Below are 648 nucleotides of genomic sequence, written 5' to 3' on the forward strand. Positions count from 1 at the left end.
CTACCACGAAACGGCGGTCTTCTCGATCGTCTCGATGAGCTGGGATGGCAGCAGCTCGCGGCTGAAGAACGAGACGGTGCCAAACTCGGCGTTGAACTGATCACTGTAGAGCTGTGCGAGCCAGAACCAGTACGACTCGCCCTTGCCTACGCCGAGGAGCTGCTTGTTCAAGAGCTGCTTGTCGGGGGTGTCGATAGCGCGAGATGGACAACTCCCCTTGATCTGGGAAAGGCAGGCCGCGTACTCATGGTTGAGGTTTGAGGCCATTCCAGCAGCCCGTTCCAGCACCTCGGGCAGCGACCGGACGCGGTACTTGGCGTCAAACTTGGTCTCGTGATCCGGCAAGGTCGTGAACTGATGTAGGTCCAGCGCCGACACTGTCGCAAAGGCAGCTTCCAGACCGTCGAGCTCGACAGTCTCCTCAAAGATGTCGTAGCGCTCGCATAGCTTCATCGCTTCAGTGGAGAAGGCAGCGCGCCATGGCCACTGACTGCGCTCCTTGGGCCACGGCTCGTGCACGCGAGTGTGGTACGACTCGATGTGGTTGAGCAGAGCGCGGCGCAGCGACCAGACGACCAGGAACGGGTTGTGGAGACCGAGGCCGCCGAGTTTGAGCGGCCATTGGGCCCACGCTGCTGGCAGCGTCTC

At 61.4% G+C, this 648-nt stretch overlaps 1 protein-coding gene across 1 annotated transcript; it reads right to left on the minus strand.

Moving 5' to 3' along the window:
* SDRG_03943 (hypothetical protein) lies at positions 1-453 on the minus strand (the record flags this gene model as incomplete). Its single annotated transcript, XM_008609592.1, has 1 exon — positions 1-453. The coding sequence occupies one exon, from the start codon at positions 451-453 to the stop codon at positions 1-3; it is 453 nt and encodes a 150-aa protein (XP_008607814.1).
* Positions 454-648: the final 195 nt, after the last annotated feature.

The sequence above is a fragment of the Saprolegnia diclina genome (genome assembly GCF_000281045.1).
Source record: "Saprolegnia diclina VS20 unplaced genomic scaffold supercont1.9, whole genome shotgun sequence".
Classification (NCBI taxonomy): domain Eukaryota; phylum Oomycota; class Saprolegniomycetes; order Saprolegniales; family Saprolegniaceae; genus Saprolegnia; species Saprolegnia diclina.